This window comes from Lacerta agilis, chromosome Z (assembly GCF_009819535.1).
Source record: "Lacerta agilis isolate rLacAgi1 chromosome Z, rLacAgi1.pri, whole genome shotgun sequence".
In the NCBI taxonomy this organism is placed as follows: Eukaryota; Metazoa; Chordata; class Lepidosauria; order Squamata; family Lacertidae; genus Lacerta; species Lacerta agilis.
In genome coordinates this window covers 35,831,557-35,854,531 of record NC_046331.1, presented here as the reverse complement: position 1 = coordinate 35,854,531, position 22,975 = coordinate 35,831,557, and the positions used below count along the sequence as shown (strand labels likewise).

The window sequence follows — 22,975 nt, the reverse complement described above, 5'->3', positions numbered from 1 at the left end:
ATTGCATCTTCTATTTCTTGTGTCGTTATTGGGTGGTTGAGAATTGTAAGTTTTTCCTCTGGGACCTTTTGCAATCCATTCTTCTCCAGAAATCGGTCTATCTCTACTTCATCTATCTTCTCCTCCTTGTACAGTTGTTTATAGAATCTCTGAAAGCACCATCTGATTTCCTCCGGTTTCTCTACGTTTTTTCCATTTACTACCAATTTACTGATGACATTTGCCTTTTGTCTTTTCTTTAATTGCCAAGCTAGTAGTTTTCCACATTTATTTGCAGATTCAAATGTTCTTTGTTTCATCATTTTCACTTTCCATTCGATGTCTTGATTCATGATATTCGCGTATTGGGATTGCAAGTATTTGATTTCTTTTTGGATTTTAACACATCTGGGATGTCCTCTTAGTTCTTTTTCCTTTTCTTTGATTAATTTCAACAGTCTCTCCATCTCTGCACTTTGTTGTTTCTTCTTTTTTGCCTTTTCACTAATGAGGAATCCTCTCATTACCGCCTTACTTGCATCCCAGGCAATCCTTTTCTCCACATCTGAATTCCAATTAATTTGAAAATATTCTTTCATCTTTTTCACCGCTCTTTCTACTAGCTTGGTATCTCTCATCAATGCATCATCCATTCTCCACCTGAAAGAATCCTTGGAAATCATTTTTAGGTTTACCTGTGCAGGATTATGGTCTGAAAGCGTTTTAGGACCGATTTCTGCTTTTTGTAATTTTGGAGCCAATTCGTTCGAGATCCAGATATAATCTATCCTCGACCATGACTGCTGAGATTCGCTGAAGTACGTTGCCTCTGTTTCTGTGGGATTTTTTAATCTCCAAGAATCTACCAAATTCAAATTGTCCACCATTTCAAAAAAAGTCTTTGGGAGTTTCCCATCATTTGTTAATTTTGTTCTTTGAGATCTGTCCATTAATGTGGAAACTGCCCCATTAAAGTCTCCAAGGCAAACTACCTTATAATCCAAATAATCCAGCAGCAAATCATGGATTTTTTTGTAAAAAATCGACTTTCCATCATTTGGTGCATAAAGTCCCAGAATCAAAAATTTTTCGCCTTGTACGTTAATTTCAATTGCGATGTATCTCCCTTCTTCATCTTTGAATAGCTGTCTTGGGCTATATTTCTCCTTTGCATAAATCACTACTCCTCTCTTCTTGACCTTATCCGATGATATGAACTCTTGGCCTAATTTTTTGTTCTGTAGCAATCTTCTGTGACGCCGAACTATGTGGGTTTCCTGTAGACATATTATATCCAAATTCTTCTTTTCTATGCTGTAAAACACTCTGCGTCTCTTTGGTCTCTGATTTAATCCCCGAACGTTCCAAGTCATTAACTTGAGCGCCATTTCTTTGTTTATTCCTCTCCTCCAGTTGCCTGTCCTTTCTTATCTTGTTCTGGATCTTGGCTTGGTCCTGGTGGTCCCGGCGGTGGTGGAAATACTTCTGGAAACTTGTAAAGCTGTGCTGGATCCAATGGAGTTCCTTTGAAATGTTCCAGATGCTTGTCCAAAAACTTTTGCTTATCCGCCAAGGACCTTATTCTTATCTTTTTCCCTTCAAACGTGAATGCCAGGCCTTCTGGAAATTCCCAACTGAAGGAGATTTTTCTTCTTCTTAGCTCCGTCACCAGGTCGTTATAGGGAGCTCTTTTATCTAAAAAGAATCTGGGGATATCCTTGTAAAAAATTACTTTATTCTGCTGTACCACCAGGTTGTTTCTGTAGTGTAGATCCAGAAAATAGTCTCTGTCGTGTCTATCGTGTAGCACAATCAAACAGTCACTGACTGTTTTAGTGCTTTTCTTTCCTCTGGAACCTCTTGGTCCAAATCTGAAGGCCTTCACTATGCGTGCTGAGACGTTTACCTCTTCTAACTCCCAAAAAGTCGAGAATAGTTCCACAATATAGGCTTTCAGGTCTTCCCCCTCCAATTCTGGAAGACCCCTTATTCTTAGGTTTCCTTCTCTCTGATGTAGTTGCAGAAAAGCAAGAGACTCTTCCACAGTCCTCTGTCGTGTTCCAATATTTTCGATCTGCTCCAAATCCAAATTGTCCAATTTTTCCTCCACCTTTTTTATTTTTTCTCTGACCACTTTAATTTCCTCCGAGTCCTTTTTTAACGTGGTCACCTCCTGCCCAATTTTATTAATTTCGTCTCTGTTCTTTCTGACGTTTTCCTCAATTTGGCCAATCGATTTTTCTAACGTTTGGGTGGAGGCTTTAATATCGGCCTTAATATCCACTTGGAGCTTTTCTATTGCAGAGTTAACTGTTGTATTCACTGATGCACCAATAGCATTCACCGATTCTTGTGTTTGCTTCAACCCTTCGGTGACACTTTTCAAGCCTTCTGCAATTTCTGCCACACTTGCAGCCAATTTCTCCATTTGTTCCTGAAGAGTTAAGGAAACAGAGCCTTTCCTTTTTTCAGAGCCAGTTCCTTTAGATCTAAGTTCCATTCCTTGTGGGCTCTGTAACTGTAATCTCAAGGTCACTCCAGTTGCTATAGTAACAATCTCAGACATTCACAGCAGAAGACCAACAGTCCCAAAAGTAAACACCAGGTGGCCTGCAGCTAACTTTCTGAGAACAAAGAGGCTGCTGAGCCAGGAGTCCACAATAGTCCATTAATCCAACTTTTAGGCAAAGAGTTCAGATTTTTCAGAATTGTAAATTCCTTAAAGCCAAGAAGAGTCTATTTTAAATAGCCCAAGCCAGTAACTATTTTCTCACTTGCAGTGTAACCACCAAGTCTTTAAAGTAGCTTGTATCTGGCTGTAAAAGAGTCAAAGTATCTCCACTGGTAAACAGTCACTGTAACACTGGAACACCAACAAAGAAAAAATGGCAACAATATATCCCAGCCCGCTACTGACCCGGAATCCTAATCCAGAGGGTGAGGGGCTTCTTCTTTTGCCATATCAACTGTTTTTGGATCTTTAAACAAACTTTAAACAACTTTTAAATCACTTTTAAAAAGTTTGGCAGAGTTCGCAAAACTTTCCCGTTAGCCGCGGCTTTGATCCTTTAGCGCTACCAAGCTCGCACAAACAGTTCAAAGGGAACAGGCTTCCTTTTGAAGTTTCCTCTGCAAGCAGTGCTCTTTAAACTTGTAAAATAATCCAAATTTTTGACTTACAGAGTTTCTTTGGAAGTTTCTATGTAGGAAGTGCCGGGTGCTCAGGTCTGGCGGGATCGCTGCTTTGATCCTCCGCAGGCAGCCGCTTCTTCAGTCCCGTGCTGGGGCTCCGCTCGCCCGATTCTCCCCCTTACGAGGGTAAATCAGGAGCGGAGACAGCACGTCTGGGACCCACGAAGCCGTCGGTCCACGGGACGCTCTTCCCGTGGCTTTAAGGGACCCGTGGCGCAGGCACGGAGCTCCCTATCGCCTAACGGAGGACGGAGCCGTCGGACTCCCGTCCGCCATTGACTCGGCACCTAACCGGAAGTCATGTACTTGCACTTTTGATGTGCTTTCGAACTGCTAGGTGGGCAGGAGCTGGGACCGAGCAATGGGAGCTCACCCCATCGCGGGGATTCGAACCGCCGACCTTCTGATCAGCAAGCCCTAGGCTCTGTGGTTTAACCCACAGCGCCACCCGTGTCCCTTTGCAGAATAGGGGTATCTTATTGTTTATTTATTGCGAGCAGCTTGACTTGTTATAGACTGGTTTTCTTGAACTTTTGCAGACATCCAGATTTTTTTGTTTCGGTTGTTCTAGGCTAAACCACATCCTGTGCTTGAGATTGCTGAATTGAGATCAACAATTCATTATTTATTTAACCACCCCGGTTGCACTTACAGAAGGCCTTCATGGATAATATCCTCTATTATTTTAATTATGTGTGTGTACTGTAGTGTTTCATATTGATTAGACAATTTATGCAAACACATGTGTTAGGTAACTTATAGAAGCATAAGCACTTTCGGAATCAACCCCCCCAATATCCCTTCATATACAAGCTGTGGGATGTTGTAAAGGAAGGGCAAGGCTATTGCATACAATGAATGAGGATTGAGGGATACATGTTTTTTTTTTTTTAAGAGGCCCTGGTTCAGTTTGCTTCTAGGGTAGATCAGCATATGCTGAGATCATCAGCAGAGAATGCCATTCATGCATTTCCTCCCATTATTCTACTCGAACTGCCTATCTTCATTGAGAAAAAAAGGGGGAAGAATTTATTCTGTGAGAATAAAGACACGACAGATAAACATCCTGAATGCAGCCCCCCTGTCACTTGGCCACAACCCCTCCCAGGCCACACCCCTCAATGGGGATAAAGATCTATGTTGGGAACAAGGGTGGGAATCAAACCAACCTTATCTGATGGTTGAAGTAGGAATCAAAGGCTGCTGCAGGGGGGGAAATGGTCCACCTCCATTGGGTAGGTGCAGAGTCCAGGAGACTCCAGATGGGACGGGGAAGAGACCAACAGCGCCTCCTATTCACTGAGAGGCCACTGTGGAGGCAGCATTGCCCAGTGGGCTCTCAGCAAATAGGTGCTGCTGTTACGGTTGCTGGTCTCTCTGCCCATCCCTAGGGATGGGATTAGGCTAGCAGTGCTTCCTATTTGCCAAGAGGCCATTACAGAGGTGGGAGGCTGAGGGACCAATAGATCTTTCTTTCAAGGAGTGTGCTGCAACTGTCAGCAGAAGCAGCAGCAGCAGCAGCAGAGAGCAATGCATTCATACGAGGTTGGATCTGCTGCCCCGTGGATCCTGCCACCTGAAGCAGTTGTCTCACCTTGTTTCATGGGTGGACCAGTCATGTATAGAGCTACTTTGCATATTAGTAAATTGAAAAGTGGCAGTAAAACATTTAATAACAAATCACTATGCTACTACTTTTTTGTTTTTTAATTAATAGTTCCCCTTCTTTATATTTTTTGTTATTATAGCAAAGACACTATGTTGGATGTTAATATGAAATGGAAAATATATGCCATTACCAGGGCCGGATTTAGGTTTGATGAGGGCCTAAGCTACTGAAGGTAATGGGGCCCTTTACATGTCCAGCTGTCCTTTGTCAAAAAAAAATTGTCGCTGTTTTTTGTGTTGAATATATGCTATATGGTAATTTATGGACTCAATAGGCATCTAAAGCCATTTGTGTTGCCTACACAACACAAAACACTGTTGCTGTATGTAGATTTTTTTTTAATCTTATATTTTGGAAATGTACATCCAGTTTTTTCCCCTTTAATTTTTTTGGGGCCCCCCAAGAGAGTGGGGCCCTAAACTATAGCTTATTTATCTTATATGTAAATCCGGCACTGGCCATTACTTACAAACAGATATATTTAAAGAGTCAGCTTAAGTCAAGCCAAGTCAAATAGCACCCTGGCCACTGACTTCACGGGCCAAGTAAAAATAAAATATATAGGTTAAACAAAATTCCAAGTGGTTAAATTAATAAAATAGATTATTCTAGGCAGACTTACACAGCCAATTATTGACAGAGGGCTGTATCCAACCATGTTCTGTGCAGAGCAGAACCATTGAAAGAACCATGAATTTACTCTGAATAGGACTGGGAGTGGATACGACCCAGAATATACACTAGTACACACCCATCATTGCAATGCTATCAATGCTTTTAAGTATTCCGGGATTTTAATTGGCAATAATAAATGTCTCAATATGTGACCCAGAATTACTGGCTTGCTGTTATGTTATCCTGATTATGTTGGGCCTGATTGGTGGTGGAGAAGAAGAGGCACCTGAAGCTTTAAGTCGCTGTCACCTTGAATTACTGCATAACCTCTGGAAAAAGGCATCCCTCATAAAGTAATTAAGAAATAATAGATGTCTGGAATGATTTATGGATTGGGGAGCATCTACTGAAGCCTGAAATGCAACAGATTTATGACAGCGGAGAAGAATAAACTGGGGATAATACACAAGGGCTATATAAATTCCTGATTAACGAAGAATCAATGGCATTAATGTTTTCACAGTTAACTCCAGAAGCTGATGATAAAACTAATGTTTATGAATAAATTGCAGAACAGGTACGATGATCCCAAGAAATGAAGGGTGCAGGACCAGTGAAATAAATGTTGCTGACTGAAGATGACTCAGGTGGGGTCATCTCGTAGAGGCTGTTGAGCAAATTGGGAATGAGCAACGCTGCCTGATCTCAGTGTCCCATCAAAATATATTCCCTTTTTCATTTGGGAGAACCCTTGGGGTTGATACTGAGGATGCTGGGAAGAACACAGATGTTATTAGTTGGACCGTGCTGCGGGTAAAACACCCAGAATGTAACACAGGTTCCATCTGTGCCGTGCATTTAAAGTGTGATCATACCACTTAAAACAGTCTTGACTTGCCCTAAGAACGTTGGAGGCTGTAGTTTGTTAAAGGTGCTGAGTGTTGTTAGGAGATCCCTGTTCCCCTCACTGAGAGGTTTTGCTCTTCTTGTACATAGCAGAAAGACATTCAACTAACAGATAAAGCAGAAAAACTCCCTCAGAACTTTGCAGCCAATAGAGCACGAGCTACTTCACTGAAGAACATGCCACTCTGCCTGGTTGCTAAGAAACACCTCCACTGTCCCCCTCTTGGCTAACCGACTTACTGATAAAAGAATTAACCCTTAAGTCACACACTAAATGATCTCTGCTGTTTTATTTCCAACAAAGATTTGCTAGATTGAGGTGACCCTGACCTGGGTAAATTCAAACTGCTCCAGGGCTATGGCAACAGCCACCCACACAAGGCCTGCTGACGTGAATGACAATCTCTTTATATGCCCTTTGGTTGCCAAGTTGCACAGTCAAGAGCAATTTGGAACATACTCAACCTGTGATGAATTTAAATGACGAAAATATTTGTTTTGAAAAGAACAATTTATTTGTGCTGGAGAAATTCTAAATCCTGTACACTGAGATTAAAAAAGAAAAGGAAAGCTTGCCATCTCTTTCAGTGTAAATGGCACATTTTGCCAAAATATTCTTTTTCATTATGTGCCTGATAGGTCTGAAAGCTTAAACCGGATGAGGTTGAATCAGACAGAAACACACACACTCACACACACACATGTACCACATGAACCCTCATCCAGCAAATAAAAGATGATCCTGCAAAAGAAGAAGAAGAAAATATTTGTTGCTGATAGGCACTGAAACTTTGGGTTCTTCCAAACAGTTTGGAAAATCTTGGGTCCTTCCATACACTCTATGGCCCCATCTGCACTATACATTTAAAGCAGTATCACACCACTTTTTTTTTAAAAAATATATTTTTTATTTTCTAATATAGCAATACAAAAAAAGAAAAGAAATACAAAACAACAACACAATACAAACACTAATGAAAAGAAAAACCGATAACATCAAAACCTTATCATAAGTTCCATTACATCTTTTTTTACAGTTACAGGTGGGTAGCCGTGTTGGTCTGCCATAGTCAAAACAAAATCGAAAATTCTTTCCAGTAGCACCTTAGAGACCAACTGATTTGTTCCTGGTATGAGCTTTCGTGTGCATGCACACTTCTTTTTTTTACATTATCCTGGTGACCTCCTCGCACCTTCTCCTTCTACGTACATTGTATCCCATCTGTAGTAATTCCCTAGCCTCATATTTCTAAACATTAAAAATACTATTAAACTTATTCTTCAATTTCTAATATAAACTGACTGTAGCCTATTACTTCCATCTGCTCCTTTCTTAAATCTTTATTTTTACGTGGTTTCTTAAGTAATCCATAAATTTCTTCCAATCCTTCTCCACCGCATTGTCCCTCTAGTCTCGGATTTTCCCGGTCATTTCTGCGAGCTCCATGTAATCAATCATCTTCAACTGCCATTCTTCAACTGTCGGGATCACTTCTGTCTTCCAGTTCTTTGCTAACAAAAACCTTGCTGCGGTCGTGGCATACATAAAAATTACTCTATCTTTGACTGGGATTTCCTGGTTTACAATGCCCAGTAAAAAGGCCTCTGTTTTTTTTAATAAATGTGTTCTTCAACACCTTCTTTAGCTCATTATAAATCTTCTCCCAGAAGTCTTTTACCTTCCGGCATGTCCACCACAAATGACAAAAGTACCTTCCACTTGTTTACATTTCCAGCACTTATTGCAAGAACCATGATAAATTTTAGCTTTAAACTGGCTTTCCCCCACTTTAAACTGGCTTCCCCCAAAAAATCCTGGGAACCGTAGTTTGTTGAAAGTGCTAAGAGCTCTGACCCCTATTCTCCACACAGAGCTACATTTCCCAGGGTGGTTTAACAATCAAACTCTTTCCTCAATGAACTCTGGAACTGTAGCTCTGTGAAGGGGACAGGTGCTACCTAGCAACTCTCAGCACCCTTAACAAACTATGCTTCCCGGGATTCTCAGGGGTGGGGGTGAGGGAGAGCCATGGCTGTTCAGTGTGGTATGATACTGCTTTAAATGTAAAGTGCAGATGGGGTCATAGAGACATCTGTAGGAACATAGGAAGCTGCCTTTTACCAAGTCAGATCATTGGGTCATCTACCTCAGTATTGCTGACACTGCCTAGTGCCAGCTACCCAGGGTTTCAGACAGAGAATCTTTCTGAGCCCAGTCCTACCTGGAGATGCCAGGGATTGAACCTGAGACCTTTGGCATGCAAATGAGGCACTCTGCAAGTAACTATGACCCTTTGCCTAAAAATAAAGTGATTCCAGTCTTCATGGCTCTGAGTGGCAATAGAAAACTACCTTATATTGGCTCAGGCCAATGTTCTACCTAGTGTTGCTTACACTGACTGGCAGCAGCTCTCAAAGACTTCAGGCAGAAGTCCTTCCCCAACCTTACCTGAGACACCAGAGATTGAACCTGGTGTTTTGAATGCAAAGTTGAGTTCAAATGCTGCCACGGCAGTGGGTTACTTACTGGGCCTTATTCCTACTCAGGTTACACCAAGATCTGGAGAGATGGGGGGGGACCCCATCTTTCATAAGCAACATCCGAAGCTGACATTTGCTAGAGGTTGGTAATTGCTTCATCCTTTGGGTGAGGGACTTATTTACTCTGACAGTGGACTGAGCACCTCTGAGATAAAGAAAAAGAAAGACATAGCTGAGACTGACCTTAGGCACATGCACTTATTCTGTCAGGGCTGAAGGATGCTATTTGATGAAGATCCACAGTGATGAATGCCAAGCACTATTGGTAACTCTGTTTAGGAGAATGTCAGAGCCTTTCTACATAGCTTAAAATTTACTCAATATTGTTACTACTTTTGACAAGTTTTGAGGAAGGTCATGGCACTGAGGCCAGGATGGAAAATGGAGGTGCCTTTTAATTGATAGGTATTTCACTAATGTCACCCCATTGTGGAAGAATATAATGACCCAGTTTTAGAGCCTTGTTTATGCATTCCTGACACAAGTTTTCGGAAACTTCAGAGTTACAGTTCTCAGAGTAGTTTACTCCTCTTCTCAGGGAACTCCAGAAGATTTGGCTCTTTGAGGGGAGTAGGGTTCTCCTAAAAACTCTCAGCAACAAACCACAGCTCCCAGGATTCTTTGGGGGAAAGTTATGACTGCTCAAAGTGGCACGATACTGCTTTAATTGTATAGTGCAGATGGAACCTTAATCTGGAGTTTTGGTTGGTGGTGAGCTCTCCTTCACTGTAGGCATCTGAGAGGCTGGACAGCCATCTGCCAGGGACGATATAGTTTCATATTGCCTTGGAGACCCTGTATCAAGTTGGTCTAATTGATCTCCATGGTCCCTTCCAATTTGATGTTTCCATAAATTTCCACGCACAGCACAAATCAGCCAGAGCAAACCTTTCAGCAATGACAATGCAATTTGGATAGTAATCCTTGGCATGAGAAATCTGTGTTTGTGTTAAACACTTGTCCCTATTTTCATGTATGAAATACTGGAGGATATTCCATAAGAATTAAAAAGGAGCTGAGGCTGCAAAACCAAGATGTATCATATTTGCAAGGGGATTCCCCCCCATCTCACCCCACTGTACGAGGCACATTATCTTTCTATTTTGTCATTCCACCAATTGATACCTGCAAAGTCGATTCTAAGCCACCTTGTTGGAGACCACCTATATGGCTGCCATTGTTACATTCTTGAAAGCAATATGTTTCATGAGCTCTGATTCAGTATATCAAACAAAAGAGAGAATAGTAGGTCATTCTCTACCTAACAAGTTATCCAAGGAATTGGGGGGGGGGGTGCTAATTCAAAGACCGACAACATTAGCAGACAACCAAGATGATTTTCACAGCTCCCATGGGCTTCTCTAAAAAATATTGCTGCTGAGGAATAACGTGTTCTCTCTTGTTCTCTCCCCCCCCCCCCGAAGAAGTCATCACTCAAACAAAAGACAACATGGATATAGGGAATAGGCTGGAAATATAGAAGTGGTTTGTATGCACCAATCAACTCCAATATTCAATCATAAATCAAGCTATGCGGACACAATATCCCCATGTAACAGGCGAATGGTGCATGCGGATAGGGAACTCATTTATGAAAAATGTAATTGCTTGCCAGAGAGGGAAGCTGACAGGGAATATGTGATGGGTGACATGGCAATTCTCAGGAAACTCAAAATCAGTCAAATATGCCTTAGGAGCATGTAATATGCTTGGGAGGCAAATTCACAGCCACATCCATTATTTAGGCACTTGACAGTTTCTGCTTTCTCGAGGCAGGAGTGAGGAACCTGTGGTCCTCCAGATGTTGCTGGACTCTAGTGATGAACACCCTTTACCACTGCCAAGGGGCTGATGGGATCCAACAGAGCCTGGAGGGCCACGGGTCATTCATCCACAGGTCAACCCCACCCTTTAAAAACAAACCAATAAACCAGGCATTTCTGGTGAATACACTGGTGATGGTTGTGGGATAATATACTTTGATCCCACAACATTTTAAGTGCTTTGCATTTCTCCAGCAAGTTCATATCACTATACATAGAAAGACAGTTCAATCCCTGGAGCATTGCAGTTGTTAGGGAACTTCCACATGACCCAGAAAGCTGAAATTTGGTGCACATGTAATTTAGGGCACCCTGATTACTAGGAAAACTGAAAATGAGACATTTGTACTTCTCTCTTTTTAAAAAATATAATGGGGACAAAAAGTCCACTGTAAAACAGTTAAGAGACACTTGTTCTCTGAGACCTTATATAAGAGTACAGTCGTACCTTGGATTCCGCATGCCTTGCGAGTCAAACGTTTTGGCTCCCAAACACCGCAAACCTGGCCGTGAGTGTTCCAGTTTGCGAACGTAGTTTGGAACCTGAACGTCTGACGTGGCTTCCGCAGCTTCCGATTGGCTGCAGGAGCTTCCTGTAGAGTAGAGTAGAGTAGAGTAGAGTAGAGTAGAGTAGACACACTGAAAACAAGGGATCTTGACTTGGTTAACCCTATTGACTTCTCTGGAATCTGAGTGTCAATGACGTTGGATACAATCCCGTATCTTTAAAGGGAGCCCTGATGTCTTTACAAGGGTATTGGACACATTTATGAGGTAGGAGTGTTGCATTCTGAGGTGCTACACTACCAGTGGTGGCTGGTGCCCATTGGAACTAGTTGGACAGAAAGCAGAGAGACCAACAGCAGACACGGAGCAATGGATTCAAACTACAAGAAAGAAGATCGAAAATTCTTTCTAGTAGCACCTTAGAGACCAACTGAGTTTGTTCCTGGTATGAGCTTTCGTGTGCATGCACACTTCTTCAGATACCTGAAGGTATCTGAAGAAGTGTGCATGCACACGAAAGCTCATACCAGGAACAAACTCAGTTGGTCTCTAAGGTGCTGGTATCTGAAGAAGTGTGCATGCACACGAAAGCTCATACCAGGAACAAACTCAGTTGGTCTCTAAGGTGCTACTAGAAAGAATTTTCGATTTTGTTTTGACTATGGCAGACCAACACGGCTACCCACCTGTTACAAGAAAGAAGATTCCACCTAAACATTAGGAAAAACTTCCTGACAGTAAGAGCTGTTCGACAGTGGAATTTGCTGCCAAGGAGTGTGGTGGAGTCTCCTTCTTTGGAGGTCTTTAAGCGGAGGCTTGACAGCCATCTGTCAGGAATGCTTTGATGGTGTTTCCTGCTTGGCAGGGGGTTGGACTGGATGGCCCTTGTGGTCTCTTCCAACTCTAGGATTCTAACAGTAGGTGGAGCTAAAGGCAATGTTAGGCAGAGCCAATTCATTCTAGTTTTGACACCATCCTCCTCCCTGCTGAAATCTGCAAAGGCAATGCTGAGACTAAGGAAGAGGGAGCTGGCAGGCAAGGCCATGTCCAGGTAGACAGGTGAGAGAAGACTTAGGATGGTGCCTCACTCACCCTAAAGGACCAGCCTCCACTACCGAGTAACAATTTGGTAATGGTGGAAGTAAATTCCTTTCATGTTTGTGGGCTTCTTGGAAACATATAATGGTTTAGTGGTGGGGTTAGATCTGGGAGGGAAACCCATGAATGTAGATATTGGTGGACTTCAGCTGTCATCAACCAAAGAAAGCATGGTGAACAGTCAAAAGCTTATGAGAAATGTAGCCCAGTAACTTTTGAAGGGTCACTAGATTCTTGATCCCTGGATTGTGTGGATACTTGATGCAATCCAGCAGGGTACACCTAAAAAAACCAGTAACACATTAATCTGATCAAATTGTGTATATGCACTCACAGCAAAGAATTAAGTAATGTAAACTGAGTTCAGATAGAAAAGTCCCAATAAAACTTTACTAAGCAAACTGAACCAAAACAGTGTATAATTTGAGAAGAATGGAACAGAGAGGTATTGCCTTTCTTAGTTCAGACCTAGCACATAGTAGGGAGACATTTAACCAAATATACAGAAGAAAACTCCCTCAGACCTATACAGCCAATCAGAGCAGTGAAAATCATGCCACTCTGCCTGATTGCTAAGTAACATCTGCACTCCTCCTCCTCTTGGCTTGTTGACTTACTGATAACCAAGGCTGGCCCAAGATATTTTGGCACCTGATGCGAACCACAAAATGGTACCCCCCTCCCCACAAGGGGTGAGTGAGCAGCTATATCAGGAACAAGGCTGGAATAAAGATCTACATTGGGATCTGGTGCCCCTGTGAATTCTGCCACCAGTTACCTCACGCATGGTTGGGCCAGCCCTGCTGATAGCAGAATTAACTCTTAAGTTACAGACTGAATGATCTTGCTGTTGTACCTCGGAAGTCAAACAGAATTTGTTCCAGAAGTCCGTTTGACTTCTGAAACGTTTGACTTCCAAAGCACGGCTTCTGATTGGCTGCAGGAAGCTCCTGCAGCCAATCAGAAGCCACAGAAGCCTCGTCAGACATTCGGCTTCCAAAAGAGCGTTAAAAAAACAGAACACTCACTTCCGGTTTTCGATCATTTGGGAGCCGAAACGTTTGACTCCCAAGGCATTTGGGAGCCAGGTTATGACTGTACTCTTTCAATAGCTGGATGTCAACCAGGTCCAGCACATCGGTCCACCTCAGAATGAAAAACTATGTTGAACATTTCAGGCTTTCAACAACTATAACTTATTGTGAGAGAGGGGAGGGAGGAAAAAAAAAAACCAAACTAGAGCTGACAACCTGCTTATGAGGCTCTTTCCCCCCTCTGGTTCTTCCTTAACAAGCGAGTTAAGTGGCAAGTCTGCAAAAAGAAATGTGACATTTGCTCCAGCTGCAATATGATACAAGTGTCTAAATTGAATGTTCTCTTTTTCTGCCTCTCTCTCTTTTATAAAAGTCTCCAGGCTATGTGTATTTATATATTCTTTCCCATTAGAAAGTACTGGAACTTCTCAATCCCTCCTAACAAAAGGCCCCTTTCTCTGCTTTTTCTCTGAAGTATTGAAATATTGTGGGCATAATGCTTAATAGTGGAAAAGCAAATGTGTGCTTCATGCTATGGGCCACCCTGCTGAGGCAGCAATTTGCAAGATATAGGACTCAACGATACACTTTGGTGCAGACCAAGGTCTGTGAATTCTGCTTGCTGCTGGAGGTGGGGAAGGAATTCAACCAAGTTTGCATTTAAAGGTGAATCTGAAATTCACACACTTCAAAACAATATGGAAACTGAAACAGAACCTTCCTTCAAAAAAACCACACTGATCAAGATTCTATGATGCACCTCTCCAACAAAATAATGTTTGCAAAACTATTATGTAACAGTGTGCCGGCCATGGTGCTGTATGGATGTACAAGGGGGTGTTACTTTGGGAACAGACCTCTCCAATAAGAATGTCAAGCAATTTTTAACCCCCCCACCTGCCAAACCCCCCACCCCACAAACAAATAAACAAACAAGCCTCAAAGCCACACACACTTTCCTTTCTTACACACATTTTATACTTTTCACCTCAGAGAAGTTCTTCAGACATTTCTGCCAATCTGTTGTTTTCTGGACAGTCAGCTCTCTGTACCACTAAACCAAAAGTATAGCTATGTCAAAGCCGTCCCTCCCTTGTGTCTCTAAGCAAAACCACCAGTGATAGGATTGCCTACTGTACATCTGCTTTAATAAGGCCAATCCAGCACAGACAGGGCTTCCCAAACTCGGGTCTCCAGCTGTTTTTGGACTACAACTCCCATCATCCCTAGCTTGCAGGACCAGTAGTCAGGGATGATGAGACTTGTAGTCCAAAAGCATCTGGAGACCCAAGTTTGGGAAACCCTGCTGTAGGAGATTAGGGAAGGGTGAGGAGGACACTGATCCAAGAACAGCCTTATGGGGTAGCCTTAGCCTATGTCAGAATCATATAATGGTTCTGAGCATGCTCAGAGCTGAAGCCCACACCACACTGACTCAGCTGAGCTTTAGGGGTGTGCTTGTTCCCTGAGCAGCCTTTCTGCTTGCTCCTTTTTCTTTGCTGCCTCTTTATGAGAGCAAGAAGAACTACTGGCACATGGCGAGTCTCTCATTTGCAAAATAAATGTTTTTGGTCATTACTGTTTTTATTTAGTGAATGGGAATATTGGGAGGACTTAAGTTATTATTCTTGTTTGTCAATCCTGCAGAAGTTAAGCTTCATTTGAAGCTGCTGGGATGAAAATTCATTATCCTGAGACTGAGATAAGGGGAGAGTTTTGGCCTGCCCCATCTTGAAAGCTTGGACTGTTGTCCAAACCTTCGCCATCTTCACTCACTGTGCCTTAACACAAAGGTTTAACAAAGTGCTTAGGCTTGGACTTAGGAGAGAGTCTGTAGCAGGAGGCAGTACCATAGGCACAACCACTAATGCCTTTCATCTAATTTCTTTGCGTGGTCAGGCGGAGTCCCCCAAACCCCAGGCGACCCCCGAGCGGAATAATGACACAAGACAACGTGCTGTGGGATTAAAATTGGCCACAACTTTATTAAGATTCAGATGTAGGGAGACCTTGGCTCAGGCATTGGGTGTTTATCCTTCCCAGTCCCCAGCCATGGATCTGGGAGACTTCAGGGTTATCCAGAATGTGTGGGGATTGGGCTGGCTCTGAAGAACGTATGTTCAAGCAGACAGCCCGTCCCCCTTTCGCCACCACTGGAGGGGGAGGGCAATGACAACCTCTCGGCATATGGCCAATGCACCCCCCTCAAGACCCCTTTAATGGGAAACCCTGGTATCGATGCCGCAAAAGGGGCATGGGTCACCGCCCCATGCCCCCCCCCATTTAGGAAGATAGACTAAAGGATTCCGCCCAAGGCCTGAAACCACCAAAGTTGTGATGAATTGCTACGGGAAAGGTGAAACCTGCCAATGTAGGAAAATTCCTTTCCGGCCCTTCAACAGAGGCCTTGGCATAGCAGCGCCCACATACCTGTGGAGAAGAGGTTAACCTGAAAAATAAGACTTAATTGAGGGTGGGAGAAGCTCTGGAACCCAACTGCCGCTTCTACGGCAAGCTACCTTCTATTGTGTGTGCAGGTGGTCCCTCCCCTTACCTGGCCAATCCCCTGGCAACACATCCCCAGGTGGGATTGGGAGATTGGCTGAGGTAGGCAGAGACCTCCAGGTATCCAGCCTGGGGAGGATGAGGCCAGTCCAAACTACCAGGAGCCGCACTGGGGTCCAGGGGGCTGCACATGACCACGCAAAAGTCATGTTTTGATGTGGGGAGTGGTCATTCTGAATATATAAACACAAGAAGAGCCCTGCTGAATCTGAAAAATGCCCACCTAGTCCTGCATTCTCTTCTCATAGTGGCCAATCAGATTACTTAAGAACATAAGAGGAGCCTGCTGGATAATCATCTAGTCCAAGATCCTGTTCTCACAGTGGATACCCAGATGCCCATAGGAGATCCACAAGCAGGATCCAAGCATGAGATCACTCTTCCCTCCTGCACTTTCCAGGGTTGCCATTATCTTAACTGCTCCTGCTCCTGTGCAGCAGAGACTTTCTCATCAGCTGTTTCAATGCCAGAAATAAAGCCGTCAGCCTGTTTGCTTGAATTCTATGTGTCAGGCTGGTGTCAGAAACATGGGAGTTTGGGGCTGTCGTTTTTTCTTAAGGTGGAAATTCCATAGACTGATTTGAGCAGCTCATAGGACTGAGCAAACTGACCTCACAGGAGTGCCCTGCAAACTTCAGGAGCAAACGTTCAAACAGGCAAGCACCTTTAGATCGTGTTCATTTTTAAAGCGTTGTTAATACCCAGATGGCACACTTTTCATCACTGTGAAACAGTGCTGAGTTGACAGAAAGCATGCTGAGCACTCCACAAAAACAGGAACACCTCCATGCAACCTCATACTTAAGCCAGATTCAGGTAATATGCTGTTAGTGTCCCGCCAGGATCAATTTAAGTCTGCTAAGCTGTGGGTTCTCTGGTTCACTGTTGTTGCTGTTGATTTTTTTTTTTTTAAATCCTGCTGAGCAAGTGCTTGAACAAGCACACACTCAGATGCACAGCAGCAAGAAAATGAAATGAAAAGCATTGTGGATATCACAGCAACTAGGTCCCAATGCATTAAACAGTCTTAAGAGTTTTTATATTCTTTCCTGATTTTCAGTTTTATTTTGCATAAAATGTAAATGCTGAAGATTAGAAATGGGCAAATATGTCAGTTTTTGGTTTCTCTGTTTTCTCATTGTCACAATCTTAAGCTCACATTTTGGCATCACTTTGTTTTAAGCGCACAAGAAAAATTATCAGCAGTTTAGTAAGCAAATTTTCCCAATATAATGTGTTTTGGGTGTTATTGTACTAATGCATTTTCATGCACACTTTAACCTAATGCAGGTGTGGGGAATCTATTATGTTGGTGAACTACAACTCTCATAATTCCTGGCCATTGGCCATGCTTGCCGGGACTGATGGGAATTGTAGTTCAACAACATCAGGCGGTCCAAAGGGTCCCCACACCACCTCTAGTATATGAATTTTTATATACATGACTTGGCTGAAGAACTGCATTGCAAAATTTGGAGAAATGCGAATTTTAAGGGGTTGCTGTGTTTTGGTTCTTGTATTGTTTCAGAAATGACACATTCAGTAAGTTAGCCTTGAAATGCAAACTGGATCCAATTTTCTTTCCCCTACTGAAGATGGAGGGGGAAAAAATACATGATGGCAAAAAGCCAAAGATCCATGGGAGGATCTCTGTGGAGCTCTGAATCACCTCTCATCAGCACCCATCAATGAAGAAACAAAAGGCAGCTATTTGATTACAGAGGGAAGTTCTTTGCACCTCTGTTCAGAATGCAAAGGAGGGTGGATGTCCAGTCCTGGCATTCAATGAAATAGGAGCATGCTTAAGGGGACATGTTGAACTGGGGAGAAAGGCTGTGTGCCACTGCAAACAGCAACTGAGCCGGCAGAACAAACAGTCTGCATTTGTGGATTTTGTAGGTAATATGGGTGGGCAGACTGGTGCCCATGGGCACCATGTTGGCAGCTCCTAATATAGAGATTCCTCATTGATGGTAATGAGGAAAAGCAACGGCACTTCTGGTCATCGTTTCAACAAGGCTGACATCCTTGAACCCAGGTGCTCCAGAAACGCAGTGTGTCAGATGTCTGTGTGCACATACTGCACCCCTCCAAATACCCCATGATAGGTAGCTTCTTCCTCCAAACACCCCACCATCATAAATGGGAGGCATGTGGATCTTTAATAAAATGACAGAGGAACTTTAAATCCATGTGCTGGTTCTCTAGCACAAGGGTAGGCAAACCAGGGCCCAGGGTCCAGATCCAGCCCAATCACCTTCTAAATCCGGCCATTGGACAGTCCATGAATCAGCGTGTTTTTTCATGAGTAGAATGTGTCCTTTTATTTAAAATGCATCTCTGGGTTATTTGTGGGGACTGCCTGGTGTTTTTACATGAGTAGAATGTGTGCTTTTATTTAAAATGCATCTCTGGATTATTTGTGGGGGATTATTTTCAAAATGTAGTCCGGCCCCCCACAAAGTCGGAGGGATAGTGGACCGGCCCTCTGCTGAAAAAGTTTGCTGACCCCTGCTCTAGCATACCCCAGCTGGTAATAGACAACTGATTCTTTATGCAGTGTGTGTGTGTGTGTGTGTGTGTGTCAGAGAGAGAAGAAAATAGATGAGCCGGATGGCATGAGGATATTTACATGGGCACTAAGCCAGGAAACAGTGTTGTGTTTTCCATAGATATGCTTCTTTGGGGAGGGTATCTCATCTGAATGTTTCAAGTTTCCTCTGCAGTCCTTCCTATAGGGAAGGTAAATTCCACAGAATTCTACGCCTACAAACTGGGGGACCCTGGGGGGGGGGGAGAAAGAAAGAGCATTTATGCCAGACTATGCTATTGAATTTAAAATTAAATGCTGTTCATTTCATTTACAGTAATATTGTACGATACTTGAGGGCTATCTGCCTCTAGTTATTTCACTTAAAAAAACAAAACAATTTTTTTTAACAAAAACAAGGAATATATGAAAGATATTCTTAAGAAGAAACTGAACTGCTGGAGAATTATGGCATTGAAAAACTGAGCATTAAAAACCTACTTAGAAACATCCTCCCATTAATACCCCTTATAAAATCTTGTATCACATCCCTAAACCTCCTCGACTGACTTGGAAATGAACCAGATTTGATTTCACTGAGTGGTGTTTGCTTACAAGAAAGAAGGCTTAAAGTTGTTCAACAAGGCATCCTGACCCTATGTGTGGGGCTTAACTTCCAGGGAAGTGTATATAGGATCGCAGCCCTAGTGTGAGGGAGAGGCATTTTGGCTTGCCTTGGGTGTGGGGGAGTGTGTGTGTTTGTGTGTGGAATAAAGTATGAACTGCTTTCTTTTTTACATGCAGCTGAGGTTGCAGCCTAAGATCCCTTAGGATGATAGTGCAGCTCTATAGTGCTGCTTGCATGAGTGTGTGTGAGCTGAGCCACCGGGTAGTGTAATAGCAGATGCTTGCCTGCGCTAAGCTGATTTACTTGTTTAAGATCTGACCTCATCATTCTGTCAGGATGGATTCCCACCTATACAGTTTGGAAGATCTTAGCAGAACTGTCCGTGACATACAGAGGAAGGCTCAGTGAGAGACAGGGAAAGACAAGTATTAGGAACACGAGCATTTCTTCCTTTTCATTCCTTATTTTGGAGAGGATGAAGCAGAGGAATTGAAAAACACAGGAGACGAACACAGGGTCTGTTTCCTTTCTGGAACAACAGGATTTTTGTAGCAGTGTTTTCCTTCTCTCTTTCTCTTTCCCCTTCCACAACTTGTGAAGATGTCAGTCTCGGGGAAGAAGGAATTTGACGTGAAGCAGATCTTGAGGCTTCGCTGGAGATGGTTCAGCCACCCCTCTCAGAGTTCCACAGGCACCGGAGGTTGCCTGCAGCAGGAAGGATATGAGCATAGAGGGACACCAGTTCAGAACAGGCTGAAGAGCCACTCGCGGGACAGAAATGGGCTGAAGAAAAACAACAGCCCAATACGACACAACATCTTGGCGCCAGTGCCTGGACCGACCCCAGTGCCCCACCGGCCGATCCAGACTTGGCCTGAGCAGCAGAACTTCATCGAGCACCTGCAAGCCACAGAGCAGGCGCCGAAAGCTGTCAGAGAGGAGGAAGGTGGCAAAGAAGAGCTGGACAGAAAGGTGCAGGAGCTGCAGATGATCACAGAGGAGAGCAAGGATGAGTCCGTCGAGAGGTGGGTGATTTAGAGGGCAGCGCTGAGGAAAAACAGCTGCATGTTATTGCTTTTATTAATGGTCATTGTTTGTAGTTATTGCTAACGTTGTTGTTGTTGTTGTTGAATATAAAAAGTACTATCAATGTGCACAGCACATTGCAAAGCACAAGAGAACAAGTCCCTGCCTGGAGGAACTTACAGTCTAAAATTTGACATGGCGGCGTGTGTGTGTGTGTGTAAGCGAGGAATGACAGAGAAATTGAAGCAGACAGGGTATCCATGTGCATTTATTTTGGTTGCATGTACTTATACTTGGTTACAGCAGGGTATGGAAAGGGCCTTAACTCAGTGGTAAGGCATCCACACTTTACATGCAGAAGGTCCCAGGTTCAATTCTCAACATCTCCAGGTAGGGCTGGGAATACCCCCTGCCTAAAATCTTGGAAAGCTGCTGCTAGCCAGTGTAGACAATACAGAGCCATATGGGCCAGTGGTCTGACCTGGCATATAACAGCTTCCTTTTCCCCCAGTTAAGGGTTTGTGAGCCTAACATTTAATGAGAAAGGCAATTTGGCCTAAACTACTTACTCTTTCTTTCTCTCCCAACTCTCTCTCTTTTTAAATAAACCTTACACTTGCTATTGTCTTGGAAATGAATATACCGCCCAGTTCTTAGGAAGCATGCTTTGTTTTGTTTTTTTAAAAAATGCTGGTGCTTTTTAACCCCAAGTGAATGAAACCCCTTCCTCTAAAATCCACACACATCACACTGTGCTAAATACTGCTATGTTTTTGTGTGTGTGAATGGCATTTCCTCTTTATGAGATGCAACCCCCCACCAAGGAACAACGTCCTTTGTGCTTCACCTTATTTTCACTCCCACCCCCTGCCCCCCGACACTTCTCTGTGAATTTCCAGTAGCTTCTGTGTTAATTTGTCTTCAGATAAATGAACCAGCTCAAAACCTTCCCTTTCCCATGACTTTATCAATACTGTAAGTTCAAACTTTGATGAATGGAAAACATTGGGACACACACAGACACTGCCACCGGTCCTCTTTGTTGCTGCTGTTTATTGCCTCATTGATGAATATAATTAACCTTGAACCATACTGGAAAGTGGCAAAGAGCTTCTTAAAGGTTTATTTTAAAATTGCAGTAATCTCACCCGCAGCTTGCTGAAGGGAGAGAACCTAGGGCAGTCATGCACGCTTGCTGGGGAGTACTATTAAACTAAATGCTTGGCGGCAGGAGCGGGGGGGGGGGCAGGTGGGCAGACGACGACTTGCTTGTCAGGGATTGATATGTTGGATTGACCTGTAAGTCCTAAACACACATGGAGGCTGATCCTCTATGCCAGTGTAGACAAGGCTGTGACCTTTCTAAGTAAAATGTCACTGAAAATGAACAGGATAGCTTTAGAGTTCAGATTTAGGATGGGAGTCACTTCTTGTGAGTAACTGATAGCAACTGATAGCAACAAGGGCCAAAAGCAAGAAAAGGGAGTGATGGAAATGTGATTCCAGAAATAATTTGTTTTTAAAAACAGTATGTTGTAGTGGTTGGAGTGTTGGGACAAGAAAGCTGAGAGACCAGGGTTCAAATCCCTTCTCAGTCCTGAAGCTCACTGGGTGACCTTGGGCCAGTCACTTTCTCTTAGCCTAACTTACCTCACACAATTGCTGTGAGAATATTTATTTAGTTCAGTCAGGATGCAAATGTATTTGCTCCAATACAAACTTCACATGTATTGCAAAAAATATATATCATTTTAGTCTCCGGCATTTTTTCATGCCAGGGAAAAAGAAATCCTGTTTGACAACCTGCATTTTTAAAAATTGCTTCTCATTTCTCCAGCTTGTGATGTGTAGCAATCCAGATTTGTTCAAATCTATGTCTGGGCAATTTGAACAAAAGGCAAGTTGGCATATTGAAATCTATAGAGGATTCATTAAGTGCCTGACACCAGTGTACTTTTTGCACTGATGCCAACAAGAATACAGCAACATACTCAGTAATGGAATTTCCCTTGTGAAGTCTGATCCTACACACTTTTACTGATAAGTGTTCAATGGAAGCCAATGGGGCTTACTTCCAAGTAAGTGTATGGGAGAGCATAGCTTGAGCAGGAACTTTGAGCATGAAGAGCAACAAATATGGTGGAAACAGTGGAAACCTCTATACTAGGGCAAATGCAGCACTGCCCAACCAACTTCATTGTGTCCTTAGCTTGCACGACTTCTTATGGCCTTTCTAAGGGTAGCACTGCTTACTAGCTTTCTACTCCTTATAACTCAGAAGAGAAGAGGATGGGGACAAACAAGAATTACTTGGCTCCAGCTAGCAGCCCAGATACGCACCAACAACCATTGGCTGGAAAGATCCCTTTCTCTGCTGGTACCTGGCTAAAGTTGGGCTGAAATTCTCAGAAATACAATTTTATCTGAATTTCTTTGAATTTTTATTTTTCTGAACTGTTGGAAAATGTTGATTCTCCCCTGGAGAATATTCAACAAAATGGCCTCCTCAATTTCTTAATCCAATAATTGGATGGAGAATTTCAGCTCCTGGTAAGCACCCCCAATTTTCATATTGTTTAATATTCAGTAATTCAGTAATATTAAATAAAGCAATGGGCACCCCTTTCTTCTCCTGGTCCTCTTCTCCTGACCAATTGCTTCCTTCCTCCATCAGAATGAATGAGTCTCATTCAGCATTAACCTGAATCAAAATGTCTCAAATGAGAATTTTCTGGGAATTCTTTTTGCTACCACAAAACCTGTTAGAGAATTCCACATCCCTCCCAGAGATTAATCTGCATATCCTCCTCCCCAGTCTTGCCTCCCACAATAAGGGTGGAAAATTTTTGGGAGGCCACTTTT

General features: G+C 43.1%; 1 protein-coding gene across 1 annotated transcript in view; it reads left to right on the top strand.

Annotated features, from left to right (window-relative positions):
- The first annotated feature begins 19,226 nt into the window (after positions 1–19,226).
- KLHL4 (kelch like family member 4) overlaps positions 19,227–22,975 on the top strand; it is a 40,857-nt gene continuing 37,108 nt past the window's right edge. Inside the window, exon 1 of the mRNA XM_033137797.1 lies at positions 19,227–20,112. Within this exon, the coding sequence (XP_032993688.1) occupies positions 19,688–20,112 (425 nt within the window). The 5' untranslated portion in view covers positions 19,227–19,687. The remainder of the gene's footprint in view (positions 20,113–22,975) is intronic.